This window comes from Chiroxiphia lanceolata, chromosome 4 (assembly GCF_009829145.1).
Source record: "Chiroxiphia lanceolata isolate bChiLan1 chromosome 4, bChiLan1.pri, whole genome shotgun sequence".
In the NCBI taxonomy this organism is placed as follows: domain Eukaryota; kingdom Metazoa; phylum Chordata; class Aves; order Passeriformes; family Pipridae; genus Chiroxiphia; species Chiroxiphia lanceolata.
Genome location: NC_045640.1, coordinates 63,392,604 through 63,412,102, shown reverse-complemented (window position 1 = coordinate 63,412,102; position 19,499 = coordinate 63,392,604). Strand labels below are relative to the sequence as shown.

At 44.0% G+C, this 19,499-nt stretch overlaps 1 protein-coding gene across 1 annotated transcript; it reads right to left on the bottom strand.

Moving 5' to 3' along the window:
- Positions 1-1,678: 1,678 nt before the first annotated feature.
- On the bottom strand, positions 1,679-10,675 carry RAB33B (RAB33B, member RAS oncogene family). Its single transcript, XM_032685928.1, has 2 exons — positions 10,319-10,675; positions 1,679-4,668 (listed from the first exon to the last, which is right to left on the bottom strand). Exons 1-2 carry the CDS (start codon positions 10,565-10,567, stop codon positions 4,225-4,227), a joined length of 693 nt encoding a protein of 230 aa, XP_032541819.1. The 5' UTR covers positions 10,568-10,675; the 3' UTR covers positions 1,679-4,224.
- Between the last annotated feature and the right edge of the window lie 8,824 nt (positions 10,676-19,499).

Here is a 19,499-nt window from a genome sequence, read left to right as displayed (position 1 = left end):
CCGGAATCCAGCAGCCATTCCTCCCCTCTCTGTGTCTCTTCCCAGCCCTTCAGCTGGGTGAATGAGAGGCCTCCTTTTGGCACCCAGGGTCAACTGACGACTTGTAAAAAGTCCTTCATCCTAAAAACAGTGGAGGTTTTTTGTGAGCCATAGGTTACTGAGTTTCTAACGTTACTTACAACTTTAGATTTAAGATTGTTGCATTGATTTGCACAGAAAACCAGGCCACCATTTTAAAAGGAACGTTACTGTTGCTTTAAAATGACCCAGGGCTCTCCTTTTTATCTGGGAATTGCAGATTGTTTAGTAAAACATCAATGACCTCAAAAAGTAGGACTTTGGAAAACAAAAGACCATTGGAACTACACGTTCTGGTGAAAGTGAAAATACTCACAGAGGGCACAAGCAACACGAACTTCCCAGAATTTATAAAAGCAGGAAGTCAGCAGATGATCACCCAGGGGGAATGCTGGTGCAGGGCTACAGTTTAAAGATGGCACTTCTACTGTGTCATACAGGATGAACCAGGTAACAAGAGTATGATCAGCACATGATCAAATGTTATGGGAGACAAAGACAAAACCAGGCATTTTTGGCTGCATGGCGAACAAAGCTATAATCGCTGATCAGTTTTGTCTTCATGCAAAGCTGCCATATTTGAGGGAAAACAGTCACTTTTCTCTGCTTTCCCATTTTCCTGATTCCAGGAGGGAGAGCACTCGTGAGGCAGATGAGGGTGGTGAAGGTCACAGGGAGCAGCAGAGCTGCCTCTGCCTTAACTCTTGTATGAACTCCCACAGTACACCCTTCCATAAAAGTCAGAGCTTAACTTGTTTTTTAGATCATTAAACTGTATTTTAGGGCTGAAATGAAAGCGAAAAATATGACTTTCATTAGGGGTCCTCACCTATTTTCACTGCATCTGGAATGCTGTTTTTTAAAACTATTGACTTATGAAGATGAAAAAAAACAGCGACAAAGGTGGAACTGTTTAATCTTTAATGACTTTTTGCTTTGGGGAGATTACAGTACACATAAAACCCTCATGGATTTATTTGGATGCTTCTTAGCATCTTGATCACGACGAAGACATGAGACATTAGAAACCCCAGGAAACCCTAATGCACAGCAGGTATATGCATGAGTACTAGGACACATCCAGAGTCTGTATCTCGACCTCTTGCCTTCCCCAAGTTGCAAACTGCTTCCTCCCTGAGCAGCTTTCTTTTACCAAGGTCCCTTCTGGTCACTCCCAAGGTCCAAACTCACAGGGCAAACCACCAAGATAGATTAACAAAGAGATAACAAGGAAGTTAAGAGCTTTTATTTCTGAACACGATGAGACTAGAAGAGTAATGGAGAAGATTCCTTTAGGCTCTTGACATACGTTCAAGGGTCATTTTGTAACTGTTGCATCACGTCCCATTCTTCTGGAATCTGAAATAAATCCCAAACATACTTCTGAATCATCCAGTGGGTGCCTCGGATGCCTCAGATCCACCCGGAGCCATCACAAGGAAGCACTGACAGCAGTCCAAGTGTGGTGGCAGTCTTGTACAAACCTGTCACCCACACATACAGAAACTAGAAACTCTTTTTCCTCCCTCATAGCTTTTTTTAGCCATAAGAAATTAGATCAACATTCCTTGTGTAATTATTGAAAACAAGTGATAACTGCTTGTGGCAAAGACAGTTTATTAGGTTTCTGGAATTGTGTCTTGCCCTCCCCCAACACATAGAAAATAACCCGACTTTACAATTTGGTTAAAGTGAAAATACACATACAAAGTATTCGGTATTTTTGACATCCATTTTGGGGGCAGAACGTCGCCACTGAAAGCCAGGAAGCAATACTGAATCCTGCGTTACTGACCACATTACTTTTATGGCAAAACCATTAAAACATGCTTTGTGCTGAACATGAAATTACACACTTGAACACCATTTCCACACAATTTTCATGACATGAGGGCCTTTATTTACAGGCTGTGACAACTCAAATAAAGCTTAACAGGAATGTAAATTTAACAGTAACACTGCAGCTACATCATTTCCTTACCTCAACCCCCAACCTGATCGACTGACTTTGAAATTCTGGGGTTATTTTATTAAAAAAGGAAAAAAACCCAAACAAACCAATAAGCAAAAAAACCCCCCACACTTGTCAACCTCCTTGGTAAACAAATAATTAAGATGGAGCCTTCTGAGAAAAAGGATTAAGGACATGAGTGAAAAACAAGCTGTCCAATAGGACTGTAAACCATATTTATTTACAACAGTATACAGATAAATTTAAGATCAATCCTTTTCTTAAAAAAACATTAAGTACACTAGTGTTAAAAAGGTGATTGTTTCTGAAAGGACTGTAAATTCTAGTAAGGTTCAGAGTGAATACAAAAGCTCCCTTTTACAAGTGTTTCCTAAGCAAAAATACTGTCACAGTTGAAGCAGCTTTATAGTATAGCCTTTTGTTTAGATTACTTTTAAACATCTTAATTGTATTAGACCAAATTGAATGCTCTTTCTAAATCGAGAAAAAAGTCAATGCATTTTTAGTTTGTCGGTTTAAGTTGCAGTGGAATTACATCTTAACAACTGTAATAGTTTACATAATACTAGTTATCTTGTTTCAGTGATTTGTTTCGAATGTGATCACTAGGGTGGCAGCTCCTGAACTGGCCCTTCCATTTAGTTTCCAGTCAGCAACACCTGCTACACATTGCCAGTAATAATAATTAAACAAACAAACAAACAAACAAAAAAACCCCTTCATTTATTCTTCAATTCCTTCAAAAACTAAGTCACAAGACATTGTTTGACATGGCATGTGAATAAAGTCATAGATGGCATTCTGTGGCTTACATTTTGCTTTATGCAATTACGTGCAACTTAGCACCATTTTTATTATGAAACTCGACCTTATTATGAAACTTGACCTTCAACAGAAGTGAAAAAAAAGCGGCTGGAACTACTAGAACACAGGAAAAGATGGTTCTAGAGCAGTAATTTCCCTCATCTGACCCCTACTAACTCACACTAGCAATGCCAAGGATGCCCCACATACAGCCACAACATTACAAGCAGGTTTTAGCTCAAAAATCTGTAACAGATGATGTACTTGGTACATTTACTGCATATCTCAAAACCTACTCTAGTTTGGATTCAGACATATTTTAAGCAAGTCCCATATTCCTAACATTCCATCCTAGGCGTTCCCTTTCCTGAAATACGTTATCAAGTTGGTTTCTCAAGATATTTGTGAAGCACTCATTGTCACTAAAATCCTCCAAAACCCCATCTTTAAAAACCAATATGCTTTTGCCAACTTCATTAAACCTTTTATTTACTTAAGTGTTTTTACTTACCCTGGGACACTCAAACTCAAACACAGCACCTTTAGAAATACGTCCTCATTGAAGTTTTAGTAAGGTCAGAGAAGTTATGGACAGTTAAGAGCCCCAGATTTACCCCAAATCCTGTGCTACAGTACTTTCCATAAGAGGCAATGCATAGTTTAGTACCACATGCTAAATATGAAAAATTAATGAAGTTTTAAGTATCAAATAATAGTCTAGAGGTAGGGACAAGTTGGTCAATTCCCTTACCACTGCCATGAAGAAAAAAAGTTCACAGTGGAATGACAGGTCAAACACCAGCAGTTTGCACTTACACTGACAGCCCAAACTTTGACAGTCCTGGTTTTTGTTTTTATAATAAAAAGGTACCTGTTTACTAATTTGCTAGCAGTCACCAAATATTCCTTCATATGCCAAAAATCTCCCCACCTGCTGATCCAAAACCCAAGCTCCCTGGCTGTCAAAAAACTCCCTTTCTCCTACATTATTCCAATGCAAGTAGCAACCAAAAATGTTAGTAAACTGGCCAACTATTTATAACCTTACCACAAGTGATGAAAAACAACCTCAGGCAGCAAGAGCTCAAAGCAGAATTGCTCTGTCAAAACTTCACACGAAAGTTTACGTTCCCATATATTTATAGTGAAACTTCAGTAATTCAGAAAGTACAGTTACAAAGTGCAAGAGCATGAGATGGGCACATCTACACCAGGGGACAAAAAAAAACCCAAACAAACAACAAACAGAAAACCACATTAAAGTGCCAAAGGGATTTGCTATAATTGCTACCAAAACCTGGAACTTTGCCAAGATGATAATTTTGAAGCACTTGCAAACAAGACAAGGTGACAGGCAGTGACAGTGTGACTTAACACCAGCAGGACGTGGCAGGTTTTGGTTCAGGCTTTATATGTATCTCGTCACGATCTGGGGGTTGACTAAGCATTAATGGCTTGTGACTTTTAAGCTTGTGAGCCAGTGTCATGAATATGGCCTCCACATGGTCATTGTCATTGGGGTTCTTGGCAGAGGTCTCAAACAAGGGCATGCTGTGGGTATCAGCAAACTTCTGCGCCAGGTCCGTGGGCACCTGAATGGCACTTCTCAGGTCACACTTATTTCCAACCAGAATCCGTGGGATATCGTTGGCAAGAAGGTGCTGTTTGCACTCCTCTATCCATGAGGGCAGACTGTGGAAACTGGCAATGTTTGTCATGTCGTACACGAACACCACAGCGTGTACATTCCTGTAGTAGTGCTGCACCATGCTCTTCCTGAAGCGCTCCTGGCCTGCAGTATCCCACAGCTGTATCTGGAAAGGGAAAGACAGTGGGAGAAAAATGTGGTTTACTACTCATGTCGGAAAACAGTACAGATTTACCTGTAGCAAGGGGAGCTACATGATCACAGAAGTCTACTCTTCTGAATTAATCGTACTGAAAAGTTTGTGCTGAAGAAAACTGTTGCATTTACACAATTTCTGAAACTTTGGCTTTCAAAGCCGCTCACGAGTGAGGCCAGGAAGAACGATGGCACAGCTTGATAAAAAATGCAAATTTCTGAAGGTTTGTTGGAGACTGTATTTTTTAGGATTTTTATAAAAACAAATGCTGAAATCTTGGCAATAGCACTTTCATTTGAAAGTAACACAAAATACATGTTACCTCACAGTACAACCCTCAGCTGACACGGTTTTTGTTATTGCCAAAAATAATGTCATCTTGCCCAAAGTTTTGTTCGCCGTCTATTGTGGTATTACATAAAAGTAGGAAGAAATCAAGCCATGCTTGATAACACCACCACCAAAAACAGGACTAAGAACTCTGTCCCTGCAGTGTATCCACTGGAATCAAACCCTCCCATGAAGAACATCTAACTTCAGCTTATTTAATGCCTAAACTGGGACCACGCTGTGGTTTGTAGTATCAAAATATGCATAAAAGGAAAAAAAAACCCAAAGAAAATAATGCATAAACCTTTGCATGTTAGCTTAACATGTGACTATTGTTTCCAATACTAGAGTGTGGCTCTATCACACACATCTGAAAGGCAATTCCCATTTCTTGGGAAAAAGCTGAGTCCTGGCTTCCTGTCTGTCATGCACAGCTGATCCCTGATGGCTGGGGCAGATTGATTAGTATTCAGGCTTTTGAGCTGAAAATGTTTTCTCCCTGGGAATGAAAGCTGAGTTCTTCTTGAGACTCAGAACTCAAGGAATATTAAACGTTCTGTAGACAATGAAGGTAAATTTAAAATTCAATCTGCCCTCATGAAAGTTACAGCTGCTATGAAATTGTTCTCCCATTGCCACAGTTCTGCATTCCTTTGATCCAAATGTTTCAGTAAAACTACTTATTTAGAAATTGCAAGTGTCCTGAAAGTTGCCTTGTTTACCACTTTTACCAGTGTTTTTTTACATTAAAAAAAAAGGGAAGTCCAAGTGCCAAGAAAATCTGCTGACAGCAAGAATTTAAGATGCATCACTGAGAGAGAGGATTACAGTATCACATAAAATTGTTTTGAAACAGTAAAAATAGGGTGAAACCCAACAGAAGCAGATGCAAAGTCTTGACAACAGTGACTACCAATGAAGACTTTTCCTTTAAGCACAGAGTTCATCAGGTTGGAAAGTATTAAAACAGATGACAACCTAGATACACGAGTCAATCACAGGATGTTATGAATCACACGTGTGACAGACTGAAGGAAAAACATGTTTCAGATGGTGTGACTTTTCCTGCAATGTTATGTTCAGCCCCAGCCACCCATCCTCGAGAAAAACTCAGACCAGAGCAGTTGGAAAAGGCAGTTACTGGCTGCATCAGGGGAACTGAGGATTGACATGAAAACATCAGAACAGCTTGGCTTCTGCAGCCTAGTCCAGTTCTCTGCAGCTTCTGATCCACAGACTTAAAAAGACCCATGTGCAGCTTCTAAAAGGGTCCTTAAGATTATTAAGGAAAGCAAGCCAAGTTGCCCTGCCTGTGATCACAGAAAATGATAATCAGTAGCAATCTGTCTCATTTTACAGTATTACACTCTACACACAATTGGCTCCATCTCCATGATCTGTTAAGGGAGTCCAGACAATCAGATTAAACACAGGCTCCTAAGTTTGGGTAAGATTCAGTAACATAGCCAGGTGAGAGATAGTTCTACTTCTCTGCACTTGCACAGAAAATGTTCATGAATGTGACAAATTAAAGAGAGAAGAAAGAAGCACAGATTGAAGCAATCCTATGTTCAGACAACATAATGTTAAAGAATGACTACAGATAAATCTTGGAAAATGCTGTATCAAATTAATTTAAAGAGGGAGCTCATTTCCACAGGTAGCTGTGAGCTTACAATTCTCTCCCCAGCTCAGTCATGCTTCAGTCAAGCAAGTTCCCCAAGTGTATTGCCAGCCCTGGGTAAAGAAGGGGAAATTAAATTAAAGTTTTACATATCTTCCAAGTTAAGCTTAAACTACAATTCCTCCTAAATTTTATTTACATGCAGCCTTCAAGCTGCATGTAAATTGCACCCTTCAAGGGTGCAAATTAAAAATGTTAATATTCCTGGCAAGGAGTAGTTTGCACTGAGAGGAAAATCTTTTCCCAATATTGAAAACTTCACACTTCGGAAGTTTCTTTTCTCCTCTTTCCAGGTGAACTTGAGGACACTATTCCTCAAGTTCCATTTCTGCCCCTCCCCCCAAGTATTTTCTCCACTGAAAAAACAAGACTGAAAACATTCACATTAAGAGATGTGCACTGATGAAGTAACATTAAGCCTACTGTTTCATTATTAGTCCAAGACCATCCATCTTCAAGGGAACACATTTTTTTATAACAGCCCTTTAAAATGTGTATTTTGAAGATTTGGTTTAACAGCATAATTCAGTTAATAAAACTGTGTACAGAATCACTTTAGGGGAGACAAATGGCATAATATCTATTAAATATATTGACTCAGCTATCACCTCCCACCTTCTGACTCCTTCTTGTGGATCCAGAAAGGCTGTTTTCTAAACAAGGACTCACTTAGCATGCATGGTTTGTAACACACTGCTAAAAACATAACTGGCCTTTGATAAAGATAAAATGCTAAACTATGTCTCCTTTTAAAAGATTTGGGAAAAAAAACTTGGAATAGCTCAAAGGTACAGAACATGATGTTCAGACTTTCTTCCCTGAATTTCATTTGCATCCTTTGCTCTTTTAATGTAGGTCAGTGAAGAGTGACATCATTGTTTTCATCAGTTTTCAATGCTCAGATCAATTGAGGGAGAGGAAAATTCAGAATGCAAAAAATTCATTTGTTGAAAGCTTTAATTTACTCATCACATTTATGTGTCAGTGTTTCACATGAAGCTGTTATCCTGCTGTAAAGGCTACGAAGGAATACACGTGTACCTATGTCCTGGAATTCTACGCAATTGCTGTATGGGAGACCCCCAGATGAGAACTGTGTTTGTGTTCCTGCCAATGACACAGCATTTCTCCAGCTGTGAGGGAAACTCTCAGTGCTGTAGCAGCACAAGGAAGACCATCCAGCTGGCTGGGGGAAGGGCAAAGGGAGAAAAGAAGACATTACTTTATAACCTCCTTCAGTGCGAGAGGAAAAATTCCCTTCGGGGCACAGCACGGACCACAGTAACTCAGTTCATTGAAGCTTCTCTCTCCTGGTTCAACAGGCACTGCTGGAGCTCACTGCCACATGTGAGAAGGGTGAAGACGAGTGAGAGGAGGTGCCAGAAAACCAAAAATTGGTTCAAACTTGACAACACTCAGCATCCCACTAAGACCTAGAGTCCTGGCCATGATGACAGAGTTTATTCCTTTAAAGCTCAAACAGAACTTCCACAAAAGAACATGTCTCAGAAGAGCCTCCCTCAGGTCTCCGCCTCCCTCAACCAGAGGTGGTGTATTCTGCAGGTAATTCTCTCAAGAGTGCAGAAAAACAACCTACCACAACATATGCAACAAAATGGCACAATAACCTGTGTGAAGCACCTCAGAGCTGGGGATTAGGCCACGTTCTTTTTCACTTCTCTCCAACAAAGGCCAGGCAGAGGCGATGACAATGCCAGTCAATAAGATGGGGCTGACAAGACAATATCCCTCGGGAGTTTCTCTCCTCTGTCACGGACAGCAACAGACAAGGGAGTACAGAATTTCAGCTGTCAAAAAAGTTCTAGTCAGTGGTTTTCTAAAGGAAAACAAAGACTCCTATTCATCTTTATTTTTTAGTTAAAAAAGGATACGAGGTAAAGAACCGCACAAGAGTAGGAAAGCAAACTGGCTTTTCTACTCTTGTACGTGCTCCACAATTTATTCAGTCAGTAAGTAAGCAAGGAAAAACTATAGCTTTCAGCTACATGACTGTAAGCTGTAATTATAAACATCAGGACTACTGTTACTTCCTTTTTCTACACAACTGAACTTTGGTCATGGAAACAAACCCTTATACAGAAACAGACTTGTGCAGGGGATTCTCTTTGAAACCCTCTTACTGCTGGTAAACAAACTGCATTTGTAAGCTGCTAGAAGACTGACCTGCAAATGACTGTCAGGATCACCACCAGCATTTCTCTATCTACCAGGCAGACTAGGTGTGTTTCATATGCTTTTATAATTTGCTTTCCAGCACAAAGAAGACAAAAGAGCATTTTTTTTCCTCCCATCCAATTTTCCACTAAATTTAGTTCTGCAAGAGTAATCTTCAGCTAAACCTATAATCAGAGTAAAAGCACAGACAAATGCAAGCCAAGTATCCAGCCCATCACTGTCCAGTTCTGCACCACATTTGCCCACACCAATACAGCAAACAGAACCCTAAAAATGAAAAGTTGGACCATATTGCTCGATCCTGAACAACATCCAACTTCCTAACATTTTTAAAGCAAAATGATCATAACAGTGGCACCTAAGCAGCTTGAAGGTTCAAGTATGTAACTTGAAGGTTAGAGCAACTGCTACCCCTGCCTAAAGACAAACACAGAATTTCTGTGATGCAACAAACTGATGACACCAGACTAAAACAGAGGTAAGAGATCTACCTAAAGGCCCATCTTAAAGTGAAATTACTGATTAACACCTGACAAAAGATGCACAAAGGTTTGGCCTACGGTAGGAATTGTTCATCATCACAGAAACCTACACAGTGGCTACATTTCCAATAAGACCCAACCACATCAAACAGCTGGGGTGTGACAGGAGGCCTGGAGACTCCTGCAAGGGGCACGGTGCCCGGGATGGCCAGAGCTCAGAGAATCACAGAATCTGTAAGGCTGGAAAAGATCTCTGGGATCATCGAGTCCAACCTTTGACCCAACACCACCTTGTCTACTAGACCACGGCACTGAGTGCCATATCCAGTCTTTCCCTAAACACCTCCAGGGACGGTGACTCCACCACCTCCCTGTGCAGCCCATTCCAACGCCAATCACCCTTTCTGTGAAGAACTTCTTCCTAACGTCCAACGTAAACCTCCCCTGGCACAGCTTAAGACTGTGCCCTCTTCTCCTATTACTGCTTGCCTGGGAAAAGAAGCCAACCTCCACCTGGCTACAACCTTCCTTCAGGTAGTTTTAGAGAGCAATAATGTCCTCCCCGAGCCTCCTCTTCTCCGGGCTGAACACCCCCAGCTCCCTCAGCCTCTCCTCACAGGACTTGTGCTCCAGACCCTTCACCCGCCTCGCTGCCCTTCTCTGGACACGCTCCAGCACCTCAACATCCCTTTTATCACCCACGGGCGCCCAGCCTTGGTGGCTGCCAGTGGCTCTAGGGGCGAGCCGGGCACCCGCATCCTGCACGCCTCCCGCTCCCGCCGCCTGCCCCGCGGTGCCGGGCGCCGTGCCCGGAGCGGGCTGTCGGGGCGGGCCGTGCCCGGAGCGGGCTGTCGGGGCGGGCCGTGCCCGGAGCGGGCTGTCGGGGCGGGCCGTGCCCGGGCCCGGCTCGGGGAGGGCCCCGCAGTACCTTGATGCGCTCGCCGTCGATGGTGACGGCCCGCTCGCGGAAGTCCACGCCGATGGTGGCCTCGGTGCGCTGCGGGAAGCGGCCGGCGCAGAAGCGGAACGTGAGGCAGGTCTTGCCCACGTTGGAGTCGCCGATCACGATGATCTTGAAGATGCGCGAGCGGGCGGGGGGCAGCGCGCCGGGCAGCGCCCCGGAGCCCGTCAGGCTCAGCTCCAGCGAGGACTCCACGTCTCCCGACGCCGACGCCATCGCGGGCCCCGGGAGGGAACGGGACGGGTCGGGAATGGGAATGGGAATGGGAATGGGAATGGGAATGGGAATGGGACGGGACGGGCGCGCGCCCGGGAAGCGGCAGCCTCCCGGCCTCAGCGCGCGCCGCGTCACGCCACGGCGGCGCGCGCGCGACGGTCTCGCGAGAGCGCGGCGGGCGGGGCCTGCGCGCGGCGGCGGAGCCGCCAGGGGGCGCCAGCCACCGGGACCCCGGAATCAGGAACGGGGAACCGGGAATGGGGACTGGGAAGGAACCTCCGGGGCTGCGGTGAGACCCCCCTGCACCCGTCCGGGCGGCCTGCGCGTTGTTGCAAAACGTGCAGTGTGTGAAAACTTCTTCTTCAGAAAGGATGTTCCCCGGTATTTGGTCTTCGTGCGCTTTTTCCAAGCCTGTTCATGGAGAAGGGGGATTCAGTCAGTGGAACAGAGAGCGGTTAATGAGCAAGCTTTAAGTGATGCCCGGGTGTTGGAAAAACAAATTACTTCTTGGTGGAATTGGTTAAGGTTTAGGGCTGGACGTGCTCCAGTGACCTCAGCGGTGGGAAAGTGGCGGGGGGTGAAAATTAGAGGAAACGGAGAAGTTGTATTCACATCCCATCAGAACTTATAACGGTACGGAAATTACAGGGTAAAATGAGGATGCTGCTCCCAGGGTGGAACACAGTCGACACGCTCCACGATGACTCCCCATACAACAATAAGCACCCGCTAAAGGTGGAGGGAACAGAGGGTGGAGCAGTGGAAATCCTTGCGGGGAGAGGAACTCGATAGCACCTGTCACCCAAGGGAGATAGGAGAAGATGCCCAGAGATACCCGCCTCCAAGGCACAACTACCCCCAACCAGGCGTGTGCCTTCTGTTTTTTTTTGACTCTGTCTTGAAAAGGGAAGTGGGAGAATTTTACACCAGTCAATAACAAAGGTATTTATGACTAAAGTCACTCAAGCTCCATCTAAACGTAAAGAAATAGTATAAAAGTAAGTTGAGAATGGAGGAAAAGTTAGGGAAGACTCCACCAGAAAGGCTGGGATCAGTTGATGGGCTGAACCTGTCTTCTCATTCTATAGGGACATCTATTGGGTAAGAACCATACTCTATGCATGCTGGATACTTTTACTGGGATTAGAGCTTGTCTGTTTATTGCTTTAAATACGTTTTTGCAGTCAGATACTGTCACCGGCAATCTTCAAACCTTAACCTGTCAGGGTTGGTATCAATAAAGGGTGTTATTCTGTAAACTGTCAGTGTCAGTCCTTCCCCTGCACTGGCAGTCGCCTGCAGCGGGAACACACTGGAATAAAGTGGGAAGACCCACTGAGGGGTCTCCCTTAGGCTCAGCTCCCTGAAAAGGGCAGTCAAATCGCCCCCTCATCCAATGGGACTGTTCAGTGAAGGGTCCCCTTAACAGGACGCTGGCAGACTGGTTGGGCACAAGGGTCTCAGCTTTCCTGGGGCACTGACAGACAAATCAAACACTAAGGGTCGAGGTGACATCAACCCAGGGGGAGGTTAACAAAGCTTGGGATGCAGGATGTGCCACTGACAGTGGACACAAAGAATGCAAGATTTATGGGCCACAAGGACATTCAGCAGAACTCCCGAAATAAGGAGAAAACTAATAAACCCAAGTCAGCTACTGTACTGGAATCAGCTCTGACTGGGTAAAAGGTAATTCCCTCAGGGGGAGATGGGAACCACCAACTCACAGACCCCCCGACCCAAGAAACCCACCCACCCAAGAGAAGAGAAGGACTGAGCGTGAGGACTAGTTAGCACGAGGAGTGAGAGAGTCATTAACCAACAGAAGATAGAATACTAATTATTAAGTCACATTACTACATGACTTGTAGCAAATGAACACCGGAGGGTGACCACAACAAACCCACCTTTGTTCAGCAACAAGCTGGGTTTTGAGCCAGATAAGGGAAAAGGCCAATAAAAAACAGATCCTGCGAGGTGGGATAATGCTTTTCTTTATGCCAGTGTCTTCCCTTACACAGCTGGCTCAGGTGTAAAACTCCCTCCTGCCCCAGGGGAGGTGTTGGGACATTGGCGGGGAGGCCTCAAGGTGTTCATCCCTTCTGATAAGACACAACTGGCTCAACTACACTGGTGTGCAAAAAAGCAGTCATGAGTCATTTAGAAGGGCTCATAAATCATCAAAGCCTTTGAAGTGGCCCCAGACTCATTTCTGAGGCCTTCCACCACAGGATGGTGTTACATCAGAGAGTGTAAACCTCCCTACCTCCCCCCCCTCACCCAGGGGAGATACCTGGATGTTACCACTTGAACCTGAGTGTGCATTAACCCATTGATCTTTGTGTATCAGGGGCTTCCCCCACCCCCAGTGGATCAAGACTGTGACCATCACTTCAACCAATGGGACATCAAAATTCCAACAGTCAAGTCTCCACTATCCACTCTTATCCTCTCTTTCTTTCTTTTCCATATATATATTTTTAAGTGATATCTTTATACTTTTTATATTGTCGCATTTCTATAGATAATAACCAATACGGCTACATACCTCCTTTTCATTGCAACCAAACTGTTCTAAAATAAAACCTACGTATATATATATATATATATATATGTATCTATAAACACATCGGTCATTCAATGTCATTTCCCTCTAACCCACTCCAAGGGATCTATTAACAAGAACCTCAGTCACCCCACCTTCAGGGGCAGGATCATAACACTCAAGCAAGGTCACCCTAGAGCACATTGCACAGAATTTCATCCAGATGGTTCTTGACTATCTCCAGTCAGGGAGACTCCACAACCTCTCTGGACAATCTGTTCCAGTGTGTGGTCACCCACACAGGAAAGATCTTCCTCATATTCAGATGGAACTTCCTGTACATCAGTTTCTGCCCATTGCCTCTTGTCCTATTACTCGGCACCACTGAGAAGAGGCTGGCACCATTCTCTTGACACCCTCCCTTCAGACACTTATAGACATTGATGAGGTCCCCTCTCAGTTGTCTCCTCCTGAGGCTGAACAGGCCCGGCTCCCTCAGCCTTTCCCTGTAAGAGAGATGCTCCAGTCCCTTAATCACCTTTGTTGTCCTCTGCTGGACCTCCTCCTCTCTTGTACTGAGGAGCCCAGAACTGGACACAGGATTCCAGGTGAGGCCTCACCAGGGCTGAGTAGAGGGGTAGGATCACCTGCCACAACCTGCTGGCAATGCTCTGGGAAGCAGATCTTTGCCAGCCCCTCCGGCTGGGCTGTGCTTCAGGCTGACCCCTCTGCTGCTGCCATTTACAGTAAATGAGCAAGTTCATCCCTGACAGAGAGGACACTTGGATTAAAAGTGACTGATGTATCTCTCAATAAGAAGGGAAGTATGGCATTGCTTTAGCAGTCTGTTAACTCACCAAGGGCATCAGCCTAGGAGACAGGTGAGATGTAGACATCAAGTTAAGCAATGTCCACCAGCAACATTATTTCAGAGAGCTTAACTCCTACGCTGCAAAGCAAATGTAGATTGCAGTAGCTGAGAAAACTGTTACTTGTTGGTGATTCTCTGGCCTGCAAACTGATAGCTGAGCCAGGATTCCTAAGGTTTGGATCAGATACCTAATAATAGCCACTGGGAGTCCTCCTCTTTACACTGTTACACATGCCTCTGACCACTTGGGGCTTCTGCCTGCACAAATAACAAATGATCCTGGGATCCTATAGAGCAACTATCATGTGATTGAAGGACAGTGCTTTGAGCAGCCTGTTATTACTAATATAAAAACAATAGGCTAGATTAAATAATAAAAAAAAGTTAAAATATCCTGAGTTCAGAGCAACTTCAGTTACAGTGCCCATCTTAGTTTTTGTCACACCCTTTCCCCCTCCCTTGGACCAATCTCTAAGATTGTAGAGATGTTCCTCCAGCCTCTAGTCCTCTTCTGAGACAAGATGCCTCCATTTATGCTGTCAAATAATTAATTCTTTCAAAGAAGAGGAACAGTTTTGTTCTGTTGTGAAAGTGAGATTAAAGGGAGGTGAGAGGGTTATGCCACCAGTGAGTTGCTACTGTCCCTTGTACAGAATTGCTCCTTTTTGCAGCTAGAATGTAAAATGTGTTTGGCTGAGGAGAAGGAGCAGGAGCAAACATATCTCTATAGCCCCACGATCAAAGAAGTAGAGAAATGCTAGTTCTAGTGTGTGTGGGGGTGCCCTGATTTGGGCTCTGACTAGTGTGCTAAAAGGTGAGTTTAAATAGCTGTTAAGCAGGGTCTGCCAACAGCTCATTTAACTGATTTTGGTCTGGGTTATGCCTAGAGGGCCAAAATGAATTATAATTAGATCTGAGCTCTTCAACAGCTTTTAACTTCTTTTATTTCAACGGCCAAGACACACCATCTAGTGGCTGAGGGCATTCCTAGTCATTAGATTTTTGTACTCTGCTAGTTATAAACTGACACTCCCAACATTTTGCCAGTGAATTTGCTTCACAATACTGCCAACAGCCACCACAGTTCCTGTTTTGTTGGCTGTGGACAGGCAGAACCTCCTTCACAGGGATCCACTGGAACACAGCTAGGCCCTGAAACAATGGACGTGCAATAAATAACCTTCTGAGAGTTTAACTTCTGTCCCAGAGGTGGACAATTCCTGGGTATAGAGAGAAAAGTTCACTTTACTGAAAGAGTAAAGTGCTCTTTACTTAAAAGAATTCACAGTTCTTCCAGGGGTCAAAATAAAATCCTGAGTGCAGTTAATGAAGCTCCTCATTCACTTCGGGTTTCTTGGTGGTACTCAGTATTTGCCCACTCCTCTTGCAGCAGCTTGCCTTAGCTTGAGATAGTAAAGGTACACATGGGAGCTTTGACTGCCCTTTTTGAAATTCCTCATTACTCCAGTCTTGAGACTTTGGCATCAGCCTTAACAAATCAGTAAGATTTGACACAAGGTGACTCCACCCACCCTCCCCACTCCTCCTTCTTCCAGGAAGGCTGTCCCTCAAGAGCAGGAGTTTTGGAGGAAGGTGGCTTCCCATCGGGAGGACAGCACTCATTGCCTCTTTTCTGTGCTTGATTTCCAATTTAATCCTTTGATGGGCTGATCTCAGGAGATCTCAGGAGGCTCTTGGCTTAAGTCACTTTTATGTGAGCTATTTCAGTGTGGTACTCGAAATGTCATCACTTCTGTTATATTTGTAGGGATAAGGATGTTGATTAGATCCTTACGTTTCATCCAGCACAGACTATTTCTGGATGCTCCTTTTCCTTTCTGATGTATTTGAAGACCAGCAAATATAATTGAATTTATTTATAGTAACAGAATAAATTAAAAATGTTTCTTTCTATAGAAGCATTTGAAAAAAGGTTTTGGTTTTCTTCTTTTGCAAGGACAAGTACTTTTAATGTGCTCTTCGGATGTGCTCAGTGAATGAATGCACAAGAGCCCAAGTTCACATTTATTTTTATTTAGCAGATGTAGAATTTTCTAAGAAAAGGGATTCTGAAAATAGTTGCAAGTCTCTGGACTTGTGTAGCATTTCAAGAATAGTTATTTCTGTCTTCCCTTGAAGGCATATTTTAACATGTTAGTCCCATGAAAATGCAGACTGTTCAATGTCTAAAAATTACATCTACCAGGTTTTAAGTTAAGGAAAAAACAGGGGGAAAAGAGTGAGTCTAAGGTTGTCTCATGTTGCTTGTTATTTTCTGAAGAGATCAAAAAGTTTCCAGGTGTGCCCTACTAATTTAATGACAGGTAGTTTAAAAATGCTTTTAAAGTTTCTGCAGAGATACTGTACCTCTGATTTCTTGTGGGGGCTTTGTCCTTTGGTGTGAGGCCCCACATCCTCCCTTTTTGCAAAAAAAGTCCCGTGGTTTTGCAAGGAAAAGTTCTACTATTGCAAGACTTGACTTTGCAAGTCTAAGAAGAGTTTGACCTCCCACTAACACATTTCTTTATGATAAAATACAGATGGCAGAAATGTTGGAGGCACAAAGGACAGCTTTTCAGGAGGTAGGATTCAAGGATGCTTTATGTCAGACTGAAAAAGCAAGTATTAACATACCCTGTTGAAATCATAAGGTCAAATGTCCCATCTATCTTTGCACTGAAATGAAGCTTTGACACAGCTGCTTTTACAGCCAGTTACCAGAATGCAACTTTCTCATTCACTTCCAAGCCCTTGTTCTCAGTCAAAACTATCAACTGAAAAACCTTAAGAAAAGAAAAAGAAGTAAAAGCTTTCCCATTTCTAGCTTGTGCTTGGATTTTATCCTCATTGAGTGCCTGATGGGAGGCTGGGGCTTTAATGTGGAGATCAGTGTGTGTTTTAGGTGATAATAGGCCTCATCCATTTGTCTGACACAAATGCAAATCCTCTGCATGAGAACCCTCTGCTCTGCCAAACACAGGTAGAGAAACTCTGGACCCTTAATGTTAAAGGCAGCAACCTCAGCTTTATGAGTGGTATTTCTGTAGGAGCACCCACTTGACATCCCTACTCATAAGAATGGGAGTGGCTGTGGGATTGCATCCAGTGCTTGAAACGCTGCTTGGCCATCTGGGTCTGTACAAAAATGTAAGGTTGTGCAGCCCTAGGATGGCAGTGACTGGAACAACGAGCCCTTGGCCTGTCTGGGTAGCTGAGGGGACAACTGACTGACTTCTGCATCAAGAGCTTCTCACAGAAACCCGGGCTCTCCACACATCCCAAACCTGTAGTGACGCTGCCTGCACATCCTTGGTCCAGTGCTGGGTGTGCCCTCTGCCTTGTTGGGCTGGCTTATCCAAGGGGGGAGGTCAGAAAAAACAGGGAGCACCTTGCCAGCGGGACTGCAGAGAGCACTAGCGAGCAGCAAAGCTGCTCTGAAGCGTTTTGATCTGCCAAGTGAGTCTTAAACTTAAAGCCACGTCCCTGCTTTCTCTCTCCCCGCAGTCATACACGCTGTGCTTAAGGGCTGTCTGCATGTCCCAAGGCAGCACTGCAGGAAGGTTCACCAAATGTCACAGAGCTTCTATATTTACCTGTCTGCATCAAGGCCCCCAGTCAATCATTCCAGGCAGCAAACAAATCCAGTTGTGATCTCCCAGCGATTTGCCTGTACGTTGGGCCCTCGACTCCCAAGACTGCTTGAGGTGAGGATACACCGTGTGTTTTGTTTTCTGGCAACAGGTTTTTCTTCAAATAGTATGATCTCAGGGTGTGGTTTTGTTACTTGCTTCTGCAGGAATAAGCTTTCCTTTTTTTCCCAGGCTCTTACTTGTCATCAAGGGCATAGTCCTACTGCAATTTCAATTAAAACGTTGAATAAAAAAAACAGTCATGGATTAACCCCAGCCAGCAACCAAATACAAGGGGTTTTTATTGTATGCAGAGTATACTGAACAAATAAATATAAATACTGCTTGTATTTATCCCAGTGGCTTAATGCTTGGCATCAGCCTGGCACTGAGATCAGTTTGCTCCCTCAGTTTCAACCCAGTTGCCACACAAGGCTTATCCTCCCTTTAAGTATCTAAGCAAATTTAGGTCACCATACATTGTTCACGTAGCATACATACAGTTTGTGTACCTGTCTGTAATTTATAAAAGGCAGGATGGCAATCAAGCCAGATTTGCAACGCTCCCAAGTTGTTCATTCATGCTTTTGTCTGAAGACCAGTGTCTCACATCCTTTTGTGCTCTCTGCTGGTGGAGATTTTCCCTGCACTGCCTTGTGCAGTTATTTTTTTCTCCCCTCTGTCAAGGGAGGCAGAAATCCAGCAACCTCAGCAGCAGAGGGAGTTGTGGGGATAAGAGATCAGCTGCCCAGTGGTCCTTGTCACCTAAACTCTTCTCTGGTCTGTGTGGCATTCCCGATCCCCTCTCCATGGTTTTGACTGCAATGGAGAACACAGAACAAAACTCTGAGAAAAGACAGTGGCAATGGCAGAGCTGAACAAGACTTGCACTCCCCATCTCCCCGTGATCCCCTGGTGCCAGAAGGATACCCAGTGGGTTTTCCCAGTTTGAAAGTGCTCAGGGGTCACCTGGGCGAGACTACATAAAAAAGGGGAGTTGTTTGCCTAAGAGTGAGAGGAGCTAAAAATTATGTTTTCTCTATCCCCCTTTGCTTTCCATATTGTAGTTTGGAGCATGGGGGAATTCAGGAAGGAGGCCATACCCTAGGGGTTAGTGCCTTTGAACTGTTGCATGGAGAGGATTCAGGTCCTTTCAGGACAGCCCCTGCTGCTGCTGTACAGAATATATGGCTGTATAACGAGATCTCAGCCAGTTTTGCCAAAAAATATAAAAGTCTAATTGAAGGGGGTAATCATCCTCCACCATCAGGGTCCTGCAACACAGAATGTAAAGAACATGGTGAAAAGATGCTCATCAGAGGACAACATAGGAATTCAAAAGCACAGACAAGTTCACTCTGCAATGAAGCAAAGATTGGGTTTTTTTCCAGCTCAAGCAGTTACATTTCATTAAGACATTTATTGATTCTGCAAGCGAAGCGAGATGAAAAGTTATGAACATTTGGTGATTCCTATGAAGAAAAAAAGTGTTTGAAATGCATGATGTAGACAGCCAGAAGCCAACATTTTCCTAAAAAAATTATAAAAATACTTGCAGATTATAAATGCAACTGCAAGAAAAAATAGCAGCTAACTAATAAAAGCAGCTTAATATATTATGAGTATATGGTTTAAAGTTTCATATTTTTGCAATAAAATCATACAATACATATGCAGTGGAACAGAGCTGTTCCTGCTCTCAGGGGCTGATAGACATCCCTGCAGTGCTCTCAAAGGCTGGAGCCCTGGCTCGTGGTTTTGAGTTCAGGAGAAAGTGCCAGACACTGAACAAGCCCTCAAAACCCCACAACTTGCACTTACCATGGAAATGCCAGTCTTGCATGATTCACTCAGCAGCCACATCATTGCTCACACTTTATTTTCCCC